Source organism: Bos taurus, chromosome 5, assembly GCF_002263795.3.
Source record: "Bos taurus isolate L1 Dominette 01449 registration number 42190680 breed Hereford chromosome 5, ARS-UCD2.0, whole genome shotgun sequence".
Taxonomy (NCBI): Eukaryota; Metazoa; Chordata; class Mammalia; order Artiodactyla; family Bovidae; genus Bos; species Bos taurus.
The window spans coordinates 65,453,705-65,472,352 of record NC_037332.1 but is presented as its reverse complement, the minus strand read 5'-3'; the positions used below and the strand labels follow the sequence as shown (position 1 = coordinate 65,472,352).

At 38.3% G+C, this 18,648-nt stretch overlaps 1 protein-coding gene across 12 annotated transcripts in view; it reads right to left on the bottom strand.

Annotated features, from left to right (window-relative positions):
* The window catches only part of MYBPC1 (myosin binding protein C1), a 101,942-nt gene that overhangs the window by 27,930 nt on the left and 55,364 nt on the right, over positions 1-18,648 (bottom strand). For all 12 annotated transcript variants that reach the window (XM_010805153.4, XM_059886284.1, XM_059886288.1 and 9 more), the window contains 7 exon segments: positions 13,784-13,946; positions 12,577-12,683; positions 12,114-12,247; positions 6,313-6,472; positions 4,445-4,549; positions 3,525-3,713; positions 2,541-2,675 (listed from right to left, as the gene is read on the bottom strand). In XM_010805153.4, coding sequence (XP_010803455.1) covers positions 2,541-2,675; positions 3,525-3,713; positions 4,445-4,549; positions 6,313-6,472; positions 12,114-12,247; positions 12,577-12,683; positions 13,784-13,946 — 993 coding nt within the window.

Sequence of the window (18,648 nt, the reverse complement as noted above, 5' to 3'; positions counted from 1 at the left end):
ATCCTGGGTTCTTGCATTCCACACAGGTGGAGGATGCTCCTGGCTCACAGAGGGGTTGTGGGTGTTCCCCTAATGGTTCGGAATGATGACCATCTAGGTTATCAGGAAGGGAGCAGGGGGCTAGGGATTCTTCTTTCTCTTATTTCAGCCCTTCTAGAGTATTAGGGAGAAGGAGCAGCAAGCCAGAATATCCTGGTGGCTAGGAGGGCATGTGAATGATACAAATTACTCAGGACTTTGAAAAAGAGAAACACCTTGAAGTCAATGGTCGGTCTGGGAGCTACCATGTTGATATTTCATAATGAAGAGACAATTGATGAGAACATGAAACAGGAGACTGAGAAAACATGCATGAACGAGTGAAGAAATAGGAAAGAAGAAAATTTCAAGAGGAAGTAGGACAAAGCAAGATCAGAGAGAAATAAAAACAGCTTTTCATGTTGGAACTACTTGAGGGAAACAGAGAAAGAAACTGGTGTCCAGGGGTTGGGAAAGGAATGTGAAAGTTATTTGATACATGAGGAAAAGTTTTCAGGAAGAAAAGGAAGAACCAGGGTGAAGGAAGAAAGTGAAGAGTAAAATGGTGCAGGCATTACAACGTAAAATAAAAACCAAGAGAAAGACAGAGTCCAAACCAACACACGATCTTATAAAAGAAAGAATTCTCTTACAGAATAAAACCTGACGTAGCTAAAAGCATCAAACACTACAGAAATTAGTCTGGAGGACAACAGCCATTAAGAGAGAATGGAGAATAGGGCAGCCACAGAAAGGAAGAAAAGACTGCAAGAAGAAAGATATACACGTTATGAAAGAACTTCCATAGAAAGCTAATTCCAACACGTTATGTGGCAAAATAGATACATAATAATGACTGTGTACATATATATATGTATAGGGGGTATACATATATATCTACACAGACCACACACAAAATTATGTAAAATACACTTCGTTGTATTTTATCTAAGGTGGGTAACATCAAAATGACAGCCATCTATCATTTTGCTGTATCTTCTTACTTTTTAAACCTATCAGAAAGAAAAGAGTAAAGAATTTGCTCTGTTTCATACATACACAAAAGGTTCACATTCAGCAGCCCCATCACATAGAAGACTGGGGAAGTCTGCCAGCAGGGCAGTATAAATAGCAGAGAGGAGGGCTTGGGGGGTGTTCCAAACAGGTGGAGGGGAATGGAACGGGAATAAACCATAGTCTGAAGTGCTCAAGATTTTGTCTGTTGCCTGAGTGACAATGCCCCCTCCCACACTGGGATAACTCTGGGAACTGTTTTCTAATTCCCTCCATTGTTGTTTTGGTTAGTGGATATCTAAGCCCTGGAAAAATCAAGCACAGTGCTCTGTGAGTGAGTGCATGTGAATGGAATGGAGTGTTACCATGATTCTCTATTTCCCCTTTCTCTTCTACCCTCCCGACCAACTCAGGTTATTTCTGCAGGTGCTCCCATCCAGAGGCCTGGGGCTTCTTTTTCAGCAGTCTGCTCTTCAAAGAAGTTTTGTCTTCATAGGCGCTTTCCTTCTGTTCACACTCCTGTTTTCTCAAATGTGCTCTGGAGTCTCTCTTTCATTCATGTAAGAGTCATGTTAAAGTTGCGGGTCCAAAGAATTTTCTTAGAGGCTATCTTGGCCTCTCATTTGTCGAGATTTGAACAAACTTCCCTGGTGGACTGTTTACCTACCATCATCTAGAATGGAGCCTGAGTTTAGAGCTAGGGCAGTTTTATTCACCCATCTCCAAATCGTGACAAGTAGGAAATAAAAAAATACAAGAGGCTTTTAGTGAACTGTACCTTTTCTTTTGGTTTTAGATATACTCCGGCCCATATTTTCTTGAGTCATTTTTTATTTTTTATTATTGCTATCAGCAAGAGGTTTTTTTTTTTTTTTTTTTTTTGCCAGTTTCTATTCACCTCCTAAATGTAAGCCATTAAACCATTAAAATTTTATACACTCATGTCCTGGAACATATTACTGCCATTTGTCAAATCTATTTCTTACACCCTCTGGTGTAAAATTCTTTACTGATTCTTTAAAACACTGAAAGTTGTTCTTGATTATTCTTTTTTTTTTTCCTTAAGAAGGCAGGAATTGATCACCAGATAGTCAAATATATAATCTCTCCTTACCTAGAAATAGGTAGCTCTGCTGATAACTGACCTCTGCTCAGTATAGAGTTTAGCATTTCCAATTTGCTTTATCCTAACTAGACTTTTATTTTGCTTTGGCACATTTTAATTCCACCAATTCAAGAAGAAGGGATCCCTGAAGTTTGGTTAGAATCCCTCCTCCTATGTCCTAGATCTATCGTGTGGTCAGATCTGGGAGCCCATTTGGATATTTTGGAGATCTCAGATGATTAATACCAATGAAGGGCTGAATTCTTATCTATCACAGAAGGATGACCTTTGGCTTGTCATTTTCAGTAGGCAGGAGAAGAATTCCCAAGACAGAAACAAAAGAAAGGGGGGCATATCTCACCTATTGATGACGGTATTCGTTTGAATTATGAGCTGTACTTACTTCCTTCAAAGCAATACTCTAGCACATAGCCGTCTAAACCTGCTGCGCCAATCTGGTCTGGGGGCCGCCACTTCATTGTGACTGTGGTGTCAGTTACAGAGTCAACGGTCAGAAGAGTAGGAGGGCTGGTTACAGCTTTAAAGATGAGAAAGACGGAAAAAGCAGAAACTATTAACTACGGAATTATGGCACAGGAACTGTGGTCAAATGAACTAGGACACAAATAAAAATGCACACAGAAGCCCCCACATCTTAATAAAATTCAGTGACGACTTCTTGAGTATACGCTGTATATATGGCAAAGATCTGCCAGGCATGAAAAATATTTTAGAAATGCTGCCACACTTGCCCTCCACTTGGGAGGCTGGTGTGGGATTCTGGGAGGCCCAAGGCATTTGAAAAAAGTCAAAGTTTGAGATCTAATGATCTAGTGTAAATTTCCTATAACTTCTTAATTTTCAAGTGCAAGCTCTTCTTTGAAAATTACACTTCTCTACCATAAAATGGCAGAGACATCTTAATCTCTTTCGTTGCCTTTACTGAATTGACTTTTTTGGTTCATAGATAACATTTAAAATGTTGAAAGCAAAGAGACTAGCTTCCAAGTGTACTTGGTTGAATAGACCTCAATTTGTTTTAGTTATAGTGTCTATACTAAGGTGCTAGCTTATATTTTCAAAAGGTCAAAGGAGGGTAGTCATGTGTCAACAGGCTCAACTATGTTTCCAGTGAGGAGGGGCAACAGAGCCACCCACAGCTGTCTTTGGAATTCCAGTAATAAATTCCAGGGCCTACAATATGAAGGCATTCAACTCTATCACACTGTTTGTAATTTCTTAGACAATTGTCCCGAACAATTTCTAGTTTCTTGCTCTGGCGCCACTCCAAGAAGCTTCTAGGTCTGGCTCAGTTAGAAGTCAGAAGACAGCAGTCACAACCTGGGGCAATGATTTTCATGACAGAGACACACCTCTCTTGACTCACCCAATGGAACAAAAGGCTTGGAGGGCATACTGGGCTTAGAGATGCCAACAGCATTGACAGCAAAGATGCGGACCTCGTAGGCCACACCTTCAATCATCTTCTTGGGCTCAAAGATTGTTTCTTTGCAGAGATCGAAATTCAGCCTCATCCATCTGGAGCTTTGTTTCTTTTTCCTCTCAATGAAATACCCTGAAGGGGACACAAAATGGAAACAGGTTTTTTCCTTGGCCTCTAACAGTAAACTTTGTTAGATATTAGAATTCTCAAAAATTTCTTAAATTCTCAGTATTCTAAGTGAAAAAGTCATACATGTATTTTCAACTCATCTTATTCCATCAGTTGTTTGAGAGAGATTATAAGGAATATAAATATTAACATCATGGGATATAGACAAAAATAAAAACACTAAAAAGTTAAAGTGGTGCTAGGAAGAGAAGAGGAAAAAGTGGACCACAGATATGTAGGCCATAGAAATTAGTACAGTGACTATGAGTCCCAGCAATGCAAGTAAGAAGGGGGAATAACTAGTTTTGTAAGTTTCATTATTAGCAAGGAGAAAAATGTTCTTATTCCATGGAGGAAGTAAATTCTTCTAAGTATTTAACCCTAAATGAAACTGCTTCATAGACATAATTCTCTGGAGCTGGGCATTTACTGACCAGAACAAAGTTAGACTTATGGTTGTTTCAAAATTAGATACTGAATAGAAATGTCAAAAAAGAGGACAGGAAATCAGATGATATTCATAGGAGCTATTTAAATCTCAAGTACTTAAAGGACATCCCCCAATATATTTTAATTTGAATGGATATGTAAAGATTTTTCTAAATTCAGTATTTTAAAATGTGTTCTGTGCTAATGTGCGTAAAGAGCACATCAACTCTATTGGCCATTCCACAGATGAACCAACATGCAGTTACCTAAGATTGGGGACCCTCCATCATAGAGAGGAGGGTCCCAGGTCATGATGCACCAATCGTCTCCTACATCTGTCACATTTGGTGCCACTGGAGGATCAGGGATATCTGTAACATACAAACAAATTGAATTAAATAAAATAAAATTGACCAAAAGCACAAAGAAAAATGTTCATTGGAAAATATGTTTTGGGGTAATAATCACAGAAGCAATGCTATTTCTGAGTATTTTTCCATGTTTACTGAAATGCACTGGCTAACTAGTTTAGGCATAAGGTCCTGTTCCCTATGGAATCAGGGAAGGTGAGCCCAATACAAATAGAAATGATGTCTCTAAATCTTTTAAGCTAGTGTCACATTATAGGACCGCATGAAATTCAAGACTCTTGTTTGTCTTGAAAATGGTGACTAAGAAATTAAATTATTGCCTAAATATTGGATGGGATTTTGTTTCTTAACTACAAAGTGAATTTACAGCAGAACTAAATCAAAGACTAATCATTGTACATTTTACATTAGTTGGAAGATTCAAGATGTTGACTGGTAGAAATCCAAGTCAAAAATGGCAAGTTAGGGACTTCCCTGGTGGTCTAGTGCTTAAGAATCCACTTAGCAATGCAGGAGATACAGGTTCGATTCCTGGTCAGGGAACTAAGATCCCACAGTCCTAGGAGAAACTAAGCCTGTGTGCCGCAGCTACCGGGTCCACATGTCACAACTGGAGAGTCCATCCAACCACAACGAAAGATCTTGCAAGATGCAACGAAGATTTGGCATGCCACAACAAAGACCCGACACAGCCAAATAAATAATTTTTTTTAATGTCAAGTTACCATGTCTTCTATAGTTCAATATGTAATAAAGTGACCTTAGCTTTGGATCAATTTGAAATATGTTTCTTGAGGGAAAACTAAAATGGAATGAAGAAATCATGAGATCTTGGTCTATCAGTAATCTGCTAGACTCATTTCACTTGGTTTTGCGGTCTGGAAAAAAGTATTTAGAAAGTCATCTGAGAACCAAGGCAGGTCTTACTCCTCTGTGTGGAGTCCTGCCCCAAGGCCACAGGTGCTAGGCCTTGCACTAAGACCACAGAAGTGGAGCCCAGCACCAAGGTCACCTCTGGAACTGACGGAGCCCCTTTGTGAACATCGCCAAAAGCCACCCTGATCTTAAATTATCAGCAGACTTCCTGATCCCAAATGAAGCAAAAGTGCCCATGCTGGTAGTCACCCTATGGCGGCGCCCTAACCAATCACCTAATGCCAACCGTCCAGCAGGAATGTGCTTTGTCTTGAGGCTATAAAAATTGGCTACTAACCCATAAAAAGCATTGACTCTCCCTGGACTGGCAGGAGGTTAGCCCGCTGCATTTGCCGTGCCTTCATAATCTCTGCTTTTTGTTCTTAATAAACTCACTCCCTTCTGAAAAGCTCTGTTTCTGAAAATTCTTTTCCAACCTGTGCTTGCACTGCCTCGGCACTCTACAATGAATGTGATGCCGGAAATTATTTAACAATTGTGTGTCAGTGACTGTGGAAGACACTGAAAGGGAGTATGACTGCAGAGAACTTGGTCAGCAACCCCAAAGTCTAACTTGAGCTATTCCTTCTTGCAACTAGTCCTCTAGGCAAGAAAAGAGATGAGAAGGGAAGGAAAAAAAGAAAAGAGGAGAAAGAAAAGAAAAAGAAAGACATAGAAAGAAGTGGCAAAGACAGAGAAAGAAAGGCAGTGGTTTATAAAGTACAGCTGTAGTGCGAGTTTTTTTGTCAGCTACCCAGAAAAGCTGAGACACCCAAGAGCTCGGAAAGTCTACCTAAGATCTAAGCACATCAGCTTGATCCTAGAAGTTTGTTGACTTGAAGACTTACCCACAACTTTAATCTTAATGCTTGCATGTGCTTCCCCGGCTTCATTTTTCAGATTTATGTGGTAAACACCAGAATCATCTTTTTCTGCTATGTCAATAACAAGAGTGGTGCTGTCAGGGTAATTTTCAGATCTTATCCGGCCGCTGCCCTCCATAATAGCCTACGGAGAAAGGAAACGCAATGTGATATGATCTGTGCAAACGATAAGGACATCTCCAGAGTGCCTGGGCACTTAAGCTGGAAATGGTGCTAATGCCTGAAAAGCATGTTCCTAGTTTTATCCTCAACCAGCTGTAAGGACAAACATACTGTCATCCCATTTTACACATCGGAAAATTATGGCCCAAAGCTGCATGGCTAAGAAGCGGTAGAACTGGGATTTGACTCCCAAGTTCACTATCAGTTAACTCCTTAAAAAGAGAAAGTTGGAGGACCAAAAATCTAAGCACAAAACTGTCATTCTAGGAGAAGAGTTTCTTTGTACATTAAACTAGAAATATTTCTAGTTTCTCATATCAGAAACTAAATAATGATTTGTTCATTTCTTAAAATGTTTTGAAAATTTTTAAATACTGAAGGGGTTGAAGAAGGACACAATGGCAATTTCCCAATTTGATTTTTCCCTTCCAGTGGGACATGAAAGAATGAACATCTAATTCCTAAAGTAAAGACAGAGGGAAGCTGAGACTTCTGTTATATTTTCTTTCTTTTCTCCTTCTTCCCTTTTCCCCCTTCTTATTTTCCTCCATTTCTCCCCTTCCTTCTTTCTCACGCCAGAAGTTTACATTACATTTTTCTGATTCCCAGGTCATATCTTCCATGCAACAATGGGCAGCCAGTACACAAAGAGGAAAAATAGAGAAGGTCCAGGTGGTTTAGAACCTGGGTAATTTGCCACTAACTACTGTCACTTCTACTCTTTAGGGTCTGGATTAGGACTTACAAATCTTCAATAACATAAGATTGTGACAACAGTAAGAATATTTGAAGTGGCTTTCATGTTTCTTATTTTATGATAAAACAAAATATCCTCATTTTAGCCAAATCCTTACCTTAAGATTGTAAAAGATGTTCTGCTCTTTTTTTTTTTAATGTGAAAAGAAAAATGATTTACTTAGGGCAGTGTTATACTATCCATTTCATATTTCCATATTTTATTTTGTTCATTGTGCTATAATTTACACAGAGTACAATTCATAGCTTTTAGATATATAGTCCATGAATTGTGACAAATTTCTGTGATTCTGTAACCAGTACCGTAATCAAGACACAGACTATCTCCATCGCCTCCCATAGTGTCCCCACACTCCTTGGCATTCAACCCACTAAACCCTGGTCTCTGGAAATCACTGGTCTGTTATTTGCCACTTTAGTTTCCTCTTTTCCAGAATGTCAAATAAATGGAGTCAAACATTTCAAGTGAAATTTTTTAGATTGATCCATTTTGCTGTATGTCTTATGAGCACATTCCTTTTCATTACTGTGCAGTTTTCCATTGCATATTCCATGTGCAGTTGGTTTATGTATGTACAACTATATCCTTATACAATTGAACTTTTGAGTCATTTCCAGGTTTTGACAATTATAAATACATCTATAAACATTCCTGAACAGGGTTTTATGTGGACATGTGTTTCATTTCTTTGGGGAAGATACTTAGGAATAGCTTTGTAGTTGTATGGAAGTATATGCTTAACTTTATATTAAAAAACTATCAAACTCTTTTCCAAACTGGATGTACCATTTTGCATTCTGACCAGCAATGAATGAGACTTTCATTGTTCCATATCCTTGCCATTATTTGGTATTGTCAGGTTTTTTTTAACGGCTTCTTAAAATGGTAGTTTCTTTCACTCAGCATAATTATTTTGAGACTCATCCAAGTTATTGCACTATATCACTAATCCATTTCTTTTTATTACTGAGTATTATTTCCTTGTATGAATTTTATTTATCCATTCACTCATTGATGGAATCTGCATTTTTCTCAGCTTTTGAATATTACAAATAAGGCTACCATGACTATTTGTACTAGCAGGCTTTTTTGTGTGTGTGTGGCTTATATTGGATTTTTATGGAAAATCCCGAATGAAATTTTTGGCCAAACCAATACATCAATGATTATGTCAACTGTAAATAAAGACAGTTCTACTTGTTCCTTTCCAAAATTTATGTCTTTTACTTTTTTTTCTTGTTTGATTGCCCTGGCTATAACTTTCAGTGCAATGTTGAATAGAAGTGGTAAGAGGGAACATCTTTCTCTTCTTTCTGATCTTAGAGGAAAAGCATTCGGTCTTTTCACCATTATGTAGGATGACAGGATTGCTGTAGGATTTTCAAGGATGTCTTTCATCATGTTAAGGAAGTTCCTTTCATGTTCTTATTTGCTTTTTTACTAGAAATGAGTGTTTAATTTTGTCAAATGTTTTTCTGTGTCTATTGAGATGATCACATTCTTTCCCTGGTTTGTTAATATGGTGAATTATATTTATTTTTAAATGCTAAACCCACCTTTGCATTCCTGGGATAAGCCACCTGTGGATATAACATATTGTTCCTTTTATGTACTTTTGGATTTGATTTGCTAAATTCTGTTTAAAACTATTTTTGTCCTATGTTCAGGAGTGATACTGATTTGTAGTTTTCTCTTTCTGTAATGTCTTTTTCTGGTTTTGCTGTAAGGATAATACTAGCTTTCAAGAATGTGTTGGGAAATATTCCTATCTTCTTTTCTTCAATTTTTTTCTAGAAGTTTATATTAAATTTATATTATTTCTTTATTAAACATTTGGTGGAACTATCCAATAAAGCCATCTACATGTGAAATTTTCTTTGTGAAAGATCTTAAACTACAAATTCCATTTCTTTAATGGATGTGGATGTTTTAATAGGAATGTTTCTTTAATAGGGATGTTCAGTACTGATTTAGTCATATTTCACAAATTCTGATATGTAGTGTGTTCATAAATATTTTCTGGAATACGAAATGGCAACCTGCTCCAGTACTCTTGCCTGAAAAATTGCATGGACAGAGGAGCCTGGCAAACAGTTAGAAGCAACTCACCACATAAATAATTTCTGATTTTCCTTGTAATTTCTTCTTTGATCCATGAGTTACATTTTTTCTCTTTTTTTTTTAAAAGAAGCTACTTAGCTTCTAAATATTTAGAAATATTACAAATATTTCTGTTACTGTTTTCTAATTAATTCCATTGTGGTCAAAGAATATACCTTGCATGACCTGAGTCCTTTTACATTTATTGAGACTTATTTATGGTCTATTTTGGTAAATTTTCCTGTGTGTTTTAAAATAATGCCCATTCTGCTTTGTTTAATGGAGTGTTCTATAAATGTCAACTACATCAGGATGGTGGATAATATTTCTTAAACCTTGTGTATCTTCACTGATGGCCTGTCTTCTTGTTCTACCAACTATGGAGAGAAAAGTATTAAAACCTCCAACTTAACCATTTTCCTCTGTGATTCTATCATCTTGGTAGCTGTTTTTTTATTTGTCCCATTTGTTATTTCTGCCTCTTGTTTTTTTGCCTTCTTTCAGGTTCATTAAATATGGTTCCATGACTCCATTTTATGTTCTGTGTTGGCCTATTAGCTATAACTGTTTGTTTTATTATTTTAGTAGTTCCTTTAGGGTTTATAGTATAGTCTACTTTCATGTGGTATTATAATATTATATGTTTAGCAAAAGAAACTTAGAACAGCATACATCCATTTCACTCCCTCTCATCCTTACTTCTGTTTCTCCCTTCCTGGTCTTATGTTTTCATTGTAATAAACTTTACTTACACTAATGTTTAAAGCTCCACAGTGCATAATTATTATTTTTGTTTAAACAACCAATTATCTTTTAAGATTTAAATAGAAAAAATTCTTAAATGTTTATCCATGTAGGTACCATTTCTGGCACTCTTAGTTCCTTTGAGAATGCTTTCATCTTGGTATCACTTCCTTTTTTAGTATAATACTTATTTCTTTTGGCTCCGCTGAGTCTTCACTGCTGCTCGAGCTTTTTCTCTGTGGTGCTGGAGGCTACCCGTCAGCTGCAGTGTGTGGACTTCTCACTGCAGTGGCCTCTCTTGTTGTGGAACATGGGTTCTAGGGCGTGGGCCTCAGTAGCTGTGGCGGGTGGGCTTAGTAGCGCTGTGGCATGTGGGATCTTCCCAGATCAGGGATGGAACCCATGTCTTCTGCAATGGCAGGCAGACGCTTTACCACTGGGCCACCAGGAAAGCCCAGTCTCACTTCATTTTGACTTAAGGACTTCTTTAAGCATTCTTATACTGCAAGTCTGCTGGAGATGATTTCTTTCAGCTTTTGCACATCTGAAAATAACTTTATTTTGCCTTTGTTTCTGAAAATTATTTCTACTGAGTATAGAAATCTAGCTGACAGTTTTTTCCCCCTTTAAATGTTGATCCACTGTCTTCTCACTTGCTTGGCTTCCAGAGAGATTAGCTGTCATCCTAGTCTTTGTTCCTACAGATTAAATGTAACCTTTTTCTCTGTTTCCTTTTAAGATTGTTTTCTTAACCACAGGTTTTAAGCAATTTGATTATGACAGTGTAAATTTCTTAATGTTCCTTGTGCTTGGATTTTATTGAACTTCTTGGATCTGAGATTTTATAGTTTTTTTTATCAGTTTGAAAAATTTGGGGCCATTAATTCTTCATATATTTTTATGTCCTACTCTTTGGGGACTCCAATTACACATAGATTTGACTTCTTGAAGTTGTCCCATAGCTTAACAAAGCTCTCTTTTTTTTTTCTCTCCAGAAAATAGAAAAGGAGGAAACAGACTCCAACTTCCTTAAACAATGTTTTTGCAGAGCAGCTTTGAGTTCCCTGCAAAATTGAATGCAAATGTACAAAGAGTTCTCATATAATTCCTGTTTCCACACATATACAATCTTTCCCACCACTGACACCCCCACCAGAGTAGGTACATTTGTTACAATGAATGAACCTACACTGATAAAAGGTTATCATTGAAAATCTATTGTTTACATAAACTCTTGGTGTTGTACATTTTATGGGTTTTGAAAAACCTATAATGTCTTATGGGTTATGTGGGTCATAATGTCATGTGGGTCATAATGTCATAATTCAATGTTATAATGACAGGTATCCATAATTATAGTATTATGTAGAATGGTTTTACTACCCCTAAAACATTTAATATAGGAAGCCACAGAATGACACTTGAGCTGGCTCCACTTAACCACTCCAATCTTATTGATTATTCTTACTCACTCTGTCCTGGCCATACTGGCTTTCTTTTTATTCCTCCAGAAGGTCAAGCACATTTTCTATTGTTCTTTGCTCTTGCATTGACATCACCTGGAAATTTCTTTGCTCTTATATTCACATAATGGTTCCCTGTTGTCATTCATAGAGGCTGTAGATGCTCCATGCAGTCACTTACTAATCATATTACCTTGTTTTTTATTTTTAATCTTCATAACACTCATTACTATCCAGAGGGACTTTATTTAATAATTCATTATCTATATCTCTTCCACTCCATTCTCTGATACCCAATTGAAGGAAAGATAGAATCTCATTCATGGCACATAATAACATTCATTTGCATATGTTCACATAGTAGGTAGTCAGAAATATGAAAAGCAAGTGAACAGTTATTGTATTTGCCTAAAAATCAGTGATCTTTATTTGCTAAAGTAACTATATCTTTGCCATACATTTATCTGCTGCCTCCTTTCATCTGACTTACGGAAGGAAGGGAGTAGGGTAGGGGGGGTGTGTGTGTGTGTAGAACAAACCTTATCTGCTCGGCTCCAAAGGGCTTTAGGAGGTGGTTCCCCACTGATGGGAATCTCTAGACGAAGCTTGTTTCCTGCAATTACTGTCACTGTATTGTCAGCATCAAGACCATCCAGGTTGATCTTAGGTGGATCTAGAATATTAAACATGGCCTTTGTTATCAGACATTTATTTCCATGTGATTATAGGGGTTAGGTCTTGTCTAGTGTTAAACATTGGTAATAACCAATATTTTATTTGGTCAAAAAGAATATAAGAGGAATCAAAGCAGTCAGTGCTAGTACCTTGCAAAACTATTTCATTGTTAAGACCTCTTAAGAATCAACTATTAATATTATGCCTAGTGATTAATACCAATTCATGTCATTTTCTTTAAATGTCACATTTTGAATATAATTCCAAGGTAAGCAAAACCAGAAAAACAAGAATACAACTCTGAAATGATTTCTTTTATCTACTCACCAACAACATGAACTTTGGCAGGCAAAGTAACAGAATAGTCATCTGGTGTGAATACATAATCACCTTCGTCCTCAACGAGAGCATTGGCTATTACTAATTTGTGGATTCTAAGGAAATGAAAAAACATGTTTCTAAGACTGTGCAAAGATTTAGACTGTATAAGACTCAAACTGAGGAGACACATGATTTTATCTTAACTTGCTTAGTGCAGCCTGCAGAGAGAGTGAGAATAATGTGAATACTTAATTAGCCTATTTTTTGATCCACATTCAGTATTTATTTTGGGCTATATGGAACCATCTCTACAAATACAGCCTGTTTACTATGCAAGAATCTCTTCTGCCTTTTAAAAATCTCATAGCTTAAAAAAAGAATAGAAGATAACACCTCACTGATGCCACTCTTTAAGATTCAAGAAATTACCAAGAATAACCTTGACTTTGGTTTTTTATGCAAACCTAAGAGCAATAGTCCTTAAAAAAAAAATTGAGGCATAGTTGATATACAGTATTCTATGTTTCAGATATAAAACTTAGTGATTCACAATTTTAAAGGTTTTACTCCATTGATGGTTATTTAAAAATATTGGCATAAGAACAGTAGTTCTTAACTTCATTGGCATCGTGCACCAGTGAATATCTGATGGACACAATGGCACCTCAATCTGGAGAAAAACAAGTATTTTTGTACACAGAGAATCTGCTTACAATTTCAGAGGATTTGGGGGGGGGGGCCCTGAAGTTCATGGGCCTCCTAAGAATCCATGGATCCAAGTTTAAGAACTCTTGGACTTGCCCTGCATCTTTGCTAGAATCTAGGATATTAAGCAACCTCCTCTCTAGCGGGGGGGAAAAAATGTGGAAGGATCATGTGACATTTATTAGTTAGGGACACTGGATCCAATCTGACCAGTTCCTCAACTCGAATTCAGTATCATTCTGCTAAGTTCATGTTTATATAGGAAGACTCAATCAATGGATTCCAAAATAATAGCACCTCACTGAAAGGCGCAGGTACCAGGTCACAAGTATGACATGATGTACGGCAGAGAAATCACCTATTGCTGCTATTTGGAAGCAAAACACCAGAAATAGATACTCTCCTTATGACTACTCTCCAAACATCCTTACCAATCATCTAATTTAGGAAGTAGAAGAAGCCAATACGGCGACCAGCCCTCACTCAGGGATTGCTCTGGCTTGTTTACCTTCCTTTGTGAACAATCTTTAGATGGTCAGTCTCCTGAACAGGTAGGCCATTTTTAGTCCATTTTCCTGTTATGTTCTCAGATACTTCACACTTCAAGCAGATTTCCTTTCCAAGGTTTACAGTCTGATCAGTCAGAGGTGTCAATATCTTCAGGGGTTTTACTGCAGAAATAATAGATAGTTATAAGTGCCAAATCCAAATTTCAGACAGGCCAAGATGGTGTCATTTCACAATGCTACTGTTTCACTATAATGCTTGTTTTGAAAATGAGCATTTGTTCCAATGCAACTGAAATATTCCAAGACAATTAGAGCATAACATACATTTCATGTTTGATTATCCATGATTTTATTCATGAGAGAGACTAGAAAAATTCAGAAAACTGCACCCAGTTCAACTGAGCCAGGCGGGACTGTGTAGAACACACACGTACACCTGAAATATCGACCAGTTACTTTAGTTCACCCTGTTAAATGCACCACAGCCATGCACATCTGAGACTACAACTCTCCCAATTTCAAATAACCTCCTTCCACTGCTTCCAATAGATCACAAGCTGCAATATTTTTAACCCCATTTTCACAAGCAAATTTCAGGTCTTTTTCAAGGTAAAGTGTTATACCTATTGCAGTATTTACTAGACATGTATAAAACTGTGCCACTGATCTTTTTATTAGGTTCTTATCATTTTATTTTATTTTATTTTTTTTGGCTGCGCAATGCAGCATGTAGGTATTTGGCTCCTAGATCAGGGATTGAACTTGTGCCCCCTGCATTTGACATAGGAAGTCTTAACCACTGGACCATCAGGGAAGTCCCTCATTTCACTTTTTAAAAACTGGGTCCCTGAAAAAATTACTGAGTGTTGTGTCTTTAACCCACATTCCCCATTGGCCCTATGATTTTCACTGTATGACTCTGTACAGCAGAGTAATTTTTTAAAATGCATATGTTAATGTTATAGCAGGACTAACTATAATTGCTTAAAGGAATGCAAATATCAGTAAGGATCTGCCTATGGTTGAAAAAACTTTTTTGATATTACACTATAATGGCCATTATTCCACAAAACATAAGGAGTGTACTGCGATTACTTCCAAATAATTCAATGGTCATATGAATTGCAACTGGACTAAGAAATAAGCAACAGGATTTTGCTCTCCACCTATTACAGATCTTCTTGTGAAGTTTGCTATTCTAATTTTCACGGCTAACTGGAAGGCACAGGCTCTGCCATTAAGAACGTAGTACCATCATGGGGCATTTGAGGAAGGCCATGAATTCTCTCACACCTCTGAAGCCTATCAGCAAATTAGCTCTTTCAGTCTTCTCAATTGAGGCCCACTAGCTTGAGGAACTTCTCAACCCAAATGTAATTATAGAATGTTGAATATTTATTGAATAGATAGCAAATTCACCCAGGGATTAAGCAAACAGGATATCAGGATTTGATATCATATCTAAGTATTTATCATCTATTTATATGGTTTTGGGATTAAAATATTTCTTAACCATTTGGGTAACTTCTTTGGCAGGTGATTTTTATACTTCCTTCTAAATCAGTTCAGTTCAGTCGCTCAGTCGTGTCCGACTCTTTGCAACCCCATGGACCACAGCACACCAGGCCTCCTGTCCATCACCAACTCCGGGAGCTTACTCAGATTCATGTCCATTGAGTCAGTGATGCCATCCAACCATCTCATCCTTTGCCGTCCCCTTCTCCTCCTGCCTTCAATCTTTCCCAGCACCAGGGTCTTTTCAAATGAGTCAGTTCTTCACATCAGGTGGCCAAAGTATTGGAGTTTCAGGTTCAACATCAGTCCTTCCAATGAATATTCAGGACTGATTTCCTTTAGGATGGACTGGTTGGATCTCCTTGCAGTCCAAGGGACTCTCAAGAGTCTTCTCCAACACCATAGTTCAAAAGCATCAATTCTTTGGTGCTCAGCTTTCTTTATAGTCCAACTCTCACATCCATACGTGACTACTGGAAAAACCATAGCTTTGACTAGACAGACCTTTCTTGGCAAAATAATGTCTCTGCTTTCTAATATGTTGTCTAGGTTGGTCATAGCTTTTCTTCCAAGGAGCAAGTGTCTTTTAATTTCATGGCTGCAGTCACCATCTGCAGTGATTTTGGAGCCCTCCAAAATAAAGTCTGTCACTGTTTCCAATGTTTCCCCATCTATTTGCCATGAAGTGATGGGACATGGCTTTGGGTGAAATCTGGGAGTTGGTGATGGACAGGGAGGCCTGGCGTGCTGCAGTTCATGGGGTCGCAAAGAGTCAGACACTACTGAGCGACTGAACTGAACTGAACTGATGGGAGCAGATGCCATGATCTCAGTTTTCTGAATGTTGAGTTTTAAGCCAACTTATTCACTCTCCTCTTTCACTTTCATCAAGAGGCTCTTTGGTTCTTCTTCGCTTTCTGCCATAAGGGTGGTGTCATCTTCATATCTGAGGTTATTGATATTCCTCCTGGCAATCTTGATTCCAGCTTGTGATTCATCCAGTCCAGCATTTCTCATGATGTAATCTGCATGTAAGTTAAATAAGCAGGGTGACAATATAAAGCCATGATGTACTCCTTTCCCAATTTGGAACCAGTCTGTTGTTCTATGTCCAGTTCTAACTGTTGCTTCTTGACCTGCATACAGATTTCTCAGGAGGCAGGTCAGGTGGACTGGTATTTCCATCTCTTGAATAATTTTCCAGCGTTTGTTGTGACTCACACAGTCAAAGGCTTTGGCATAGTAAATAAAGCAGAAATAGATGTTTTTCTGGAACACTCTTGCTTTTTCAATGATCCGGCAGATGTTGGCAATTTGATCCCTGGTTCCTCTGTTTTTTCTAAATCCAGCTTGAACATCTAGAACTTCATGGTCCACGTACTGTTGAAGCCTGGCTTGGAGAATTTTGAGCATTACATTGCTAGCGTGTGGGATGAGTGAAACTGTGCAGTAGCTTGAGCATTCTTTGGCATTGCCTTTCTTTGGGATTAGAATGAAAACTGACATTTTCCAGTCCTGTGGCCACTGCTGAGTTTTCCAAATTTGCTGGCATATTGAGTGCAGCACTTTCACAGCATCATCTTTTCAGTTCAGTTCAGTTGCTCAGTCGTGTCCGACTCTTTGCAACCCCATGAATCGCAGCATGCCAGGCCACCCTGTCCATCACCAACTCCCGGAGTTCACTCAGACTCACATCCATCGAGTCAGTGATGCCATCCAGCCATCTCATCCTCTGTCATCCCCTTCTCCTCCTGCCCCCAATCCCTCCCAGCATCAGAGTCTTTTCCAATGAGTCAACTCTTCACATGAGGTGGCCAAAGTACTGGAGTTTCAGCTTTAGCATCATTCCTTCCAAAGAAATCCCAGGGCTGATCTCCTTCAGAATGGACTGGTTGGATCTCCTTGCAGTCCAAGGGACTCTCAAGAGTCTTCTCCAACACCACAGTTCAAAAGCATCAATTCTTCGGTGCTCAGCCTTCTTCACAGTCAACTCTCACATCCATACATGACCACAGGAAAAGCCATAGCCTTGACTAGACGGACCTTTGTTGGCAAAGTAATGTCTCTGCTTTTGAATATGCTATCTAGGTTGGTCATAACTTTCCGTCCAAGGAGTAAGCGTCTTTTAATTTCATGGCTGCAGTCACCATCTGAAGTGATTTTGGAGCCCAGAAAAATAAAGTCTGACACTGTTTCCACTGTTTCCCCATCTATTTCCCATGAAGTGATGGGACCAGATACCCTTGAGCTTTAAGCCAACTTTTTCACTCTCCACTTTCACTTTCATCAAGAGGCTTTTTAGTTCCTCTTCACTTTCTGCCATAAGGGTGGTGTCATCTGCATATCTGAGGTTATTGATATTTCTCCCGGCAATCTTGATTCCAGCTTGTGTTTCTTCCAGTCCAGCATTTCTCATGATGTACTCTGCATATAAGTTAAATAAGCAGGGTGACAATATACAGCCTTGACGTACTCCTTTTCCTGTTTGGAACCAGTCTGTTGTTCCATGTCCAGTTCTAACTGTTGCTTCCTGATCTGCATATAGATTTCTCAAAAGGCATATCAGATGGTCTGGTATTCCCATCTCTTTCAGAATTTTCCACAGTTTTTTGTGATCCACACAGTGGAAGGCTTTGGCATAGTCAATAAAGCAGAAATAGATGTTTTTATGGAATTCTCTTGCTTTTTCTATGATCCAGTGGATGTTGGCAATTTGATCTCTGGTTCCTCTGCCTTTTCTAAAACCAGCTTGAACATCAGGAAGTTCACGGTTCATGTATTGCTGAAGCCTGGCTTGGAGAATTTTGAGCACTACTTTACTAGCATGTGAGATGAGTGCAACTGTGCAGTAGTTTGAGCATTCTTTGGCATTGCCTTTCTTTGGGATTGGAATGAAAACTGACCTTTTCCAGTCCTGTGGCCACTGTTGAGTTTTCCAAATTTGCTGGCATATTGAGTGCAGCACGTTCACAGCATTATCTTTCAGGATATGAAAGAGCTCAACTGGAATTCCATCACCTCCACTAGCTTTGTTTGTAGTGATGCTTTCTAAGGCCCACTTGACTTCACATTCTACAATGTCTGGCTCCAGGTCAGTGATCACACCATCGTGATTATCAGCAGCAGATATAACGGTCATCTGAGTTAAATTCACCCATTCCAGTCCATTTTAGTTCACTGATTCCTAAAATGTTGATGTTCACTCTTGCCATCTCCTGTTTGAGCACTTCTAATTTGCCTTGATTCATGGACCTAACATTCCAGGTTCCTATGCAACACTGCTCTTTACAACATTGGACTTTACTTCCATCACCTCAACTTCCAACATCCACAACTAGGTGTTTTTGCT